At 43.2% G+C, this 1,788-nt stretch overlaps 1 protein-coding gene across 1 annotated transcript in view; it reads right to left on the bottom strand.

Moving 5' to 3' along the window:
• Window positions 1-1,788, bottom strand: part of si:ch211-59o9.10 (uncharacterized protein LOC561841 homolog) — a 6,935-nt gene that overhangs the window by 479 nt on the left and 4,668 nt on the right. The window contains exons 7-10 of the mRNA XM_037682622.1: window positions 1,290-1,359; window positions 985-1,076; window positions 739-854; window positions 562-661 (exon numbers count right to left, since the gene is read on the bottom strand). Of these exons, the coding sequence (XP_037538550.1) occupies window positions 562-661; window positions 739-854; window positions 985-1,076; window positions 1,290-1,359 (378 nt within the window). The remainder of the gene's footprint in view (window positions 1-561; window positions 662-738; window positions 855-984; window positions 1,077-1,289; window positions 1,360-1,788) is intronic.

The raw sequence follows: 1,788 nt of genomic DNA, 5'->3' as shown, positions 1-1,788 counted from the left end.
GCTTCAGCTGTTTCTGTGGGTAAAATAACCCGGTTCAGCTGTTTCTGAGGGTAAAATAACCCGGTTCAGCTGTTTCTGTGGGTAAAATAACCCAGTTCAGCTGTTTTTGTGGGTAAACTAACCTGCTCCAGCTGTTTTTGTGGGTAAACTAACCTGCTCCAGCTGTTTCTGTGGGTAAACTAACCTTCAGCTGTTTCTGTGGGTAAACTAACCTGCTCCCGCTGTTTCTGTGAGTAAACTAACCTGCTTCAGCTGTTTCTGTGAGTAAACTAAGCTTCTTCAGCTGTTTCTGTGAGTAAACTAACCAGACACAGCCGGGTCCAGACTCTTTCTTTCATTAAGTCTGCATGTTTATGAGTTTCAGCAGACATCTTGGATCTTTGGGACATTATGACATTGTTAGTCTTAACAACTCAAACCTAAAGAAGTTTCTTCACCTTTAGACTGTTACAACTTTTCTCCAAAAGGACCAGAACTCCCAGTTAAAGCACCAGATGTGAGCCCCCCCCCCCCCCCCCTCCAGGTTCTGGTTCGGCTTCTAAACGTAGAATGAGCTCGTACCTTGAGCCACTGGTCGATGCACTGGATGTGGTAGTCATGGAAACAAGGCAGTATCCTCAGTTTCTCCCCGTCGGTGTAGTCACAGAAACATATCTGACACCTGCCAATCAGCACAGACAGCCTTAAAGATGGAAGCTGAGGCACCAGGGTTCGGTTTTGACCCGCTGCTGGACTCACTGCATGTTCCCACTGGTTGAAGACCGGAAAGATTTGGTGGGAAACCTCTGGATTTCCCTGCGGGACATCTTTTTGTTCACGACAGCGCCCTGACGCTCCTCGAACTCCAGCAGAGCCTGAGAGAAGAGATCCGTTTAAAATCATTTAATCCGGATTCTGTCGGGTTTAAATTTGTTCAAAAGAACCAGACGTCAATCTGAGTTCAAAGAGTTGACCTTCAGCGAACCTCCTCCTCCTCATCCTCACCTCGTAGTCGTTTCCCTGAAGATCGCCTGACAGGTCCGGTAAGATGTTCCTCCTCCTGCTCCGCCCACGCCGCCTGCGCTGACCAATCAGATCTGAGAAAACACCAACGAGTAGAGAAGATGGAACCGGATTAAAAGAAACGCAGCAGCACGTCTGAAACATTTTATAAGTTCTGAATAGACTTTTTAAAAATGTCCCAGCAAATGGACTCCTTCGAAGTTCAAGAAACAGAAATGAGGTTCGGATCAGAACATTTTCACAGAACTGTGTTAAAATAAACATTTAATTTAAAAACTGTTCTGTACCGTCTTCCAGGTCCACCAGAGGAGACACGGCAGCCAGGACCTGAGACATCCAGCTGGGCTCCACAGAGAACTGCACACAGTTAGCACACTGAAACCAGAACCAGAACCTTCCAGAACCCAACTGGAGCACAATTTTAAATATGCTTAGATAAAAATGCACTTTATCTTTTCTAAAAAGCAACTTTTCAGAATATATATATATTTTTTATGAAACAGAAAAAAAAAACCCGCAGTTTAAACTTTTTAGGAGCAGTGTTGTTTGTTTCATCTATGATGAATAAAAATAAATAACTTTAACGTAATTTCTCTTTGAACTTTAACTCCGTTTGTCACTTTTTGTTTTATTCAATTTTCTTTTGGCAGTTTAAAAATAGAGAAAGTTTTACATTTTTGTTTATTCGACATTATTTGTTTACTGTGTTTCTCAGTGTTGTAGTGAAGACCAAGACCAAAGTGTACCGAGACCGAGTCAAGACCAAGACCAGAGTGTACCGAGACC

This window comes from Nematolebias whitei, chromosome 10 (assembly GCF_014905685.2).
Source record: "Nematolebias whitei isolate Nwh7 chromosome 10, NemWhi1, whole genome shotgun sequence".
NCBI lineage: Eukaryota > Metazoa > Chordata > Actinopteri > Cyprinodontiformes > Rivulidae > Nematolebias > Nematolebias whitei.
Note: the sequence above shows the minus strand (reverse complement) of the source record. Positions and strands in the feature narration are given on the sequence as shown.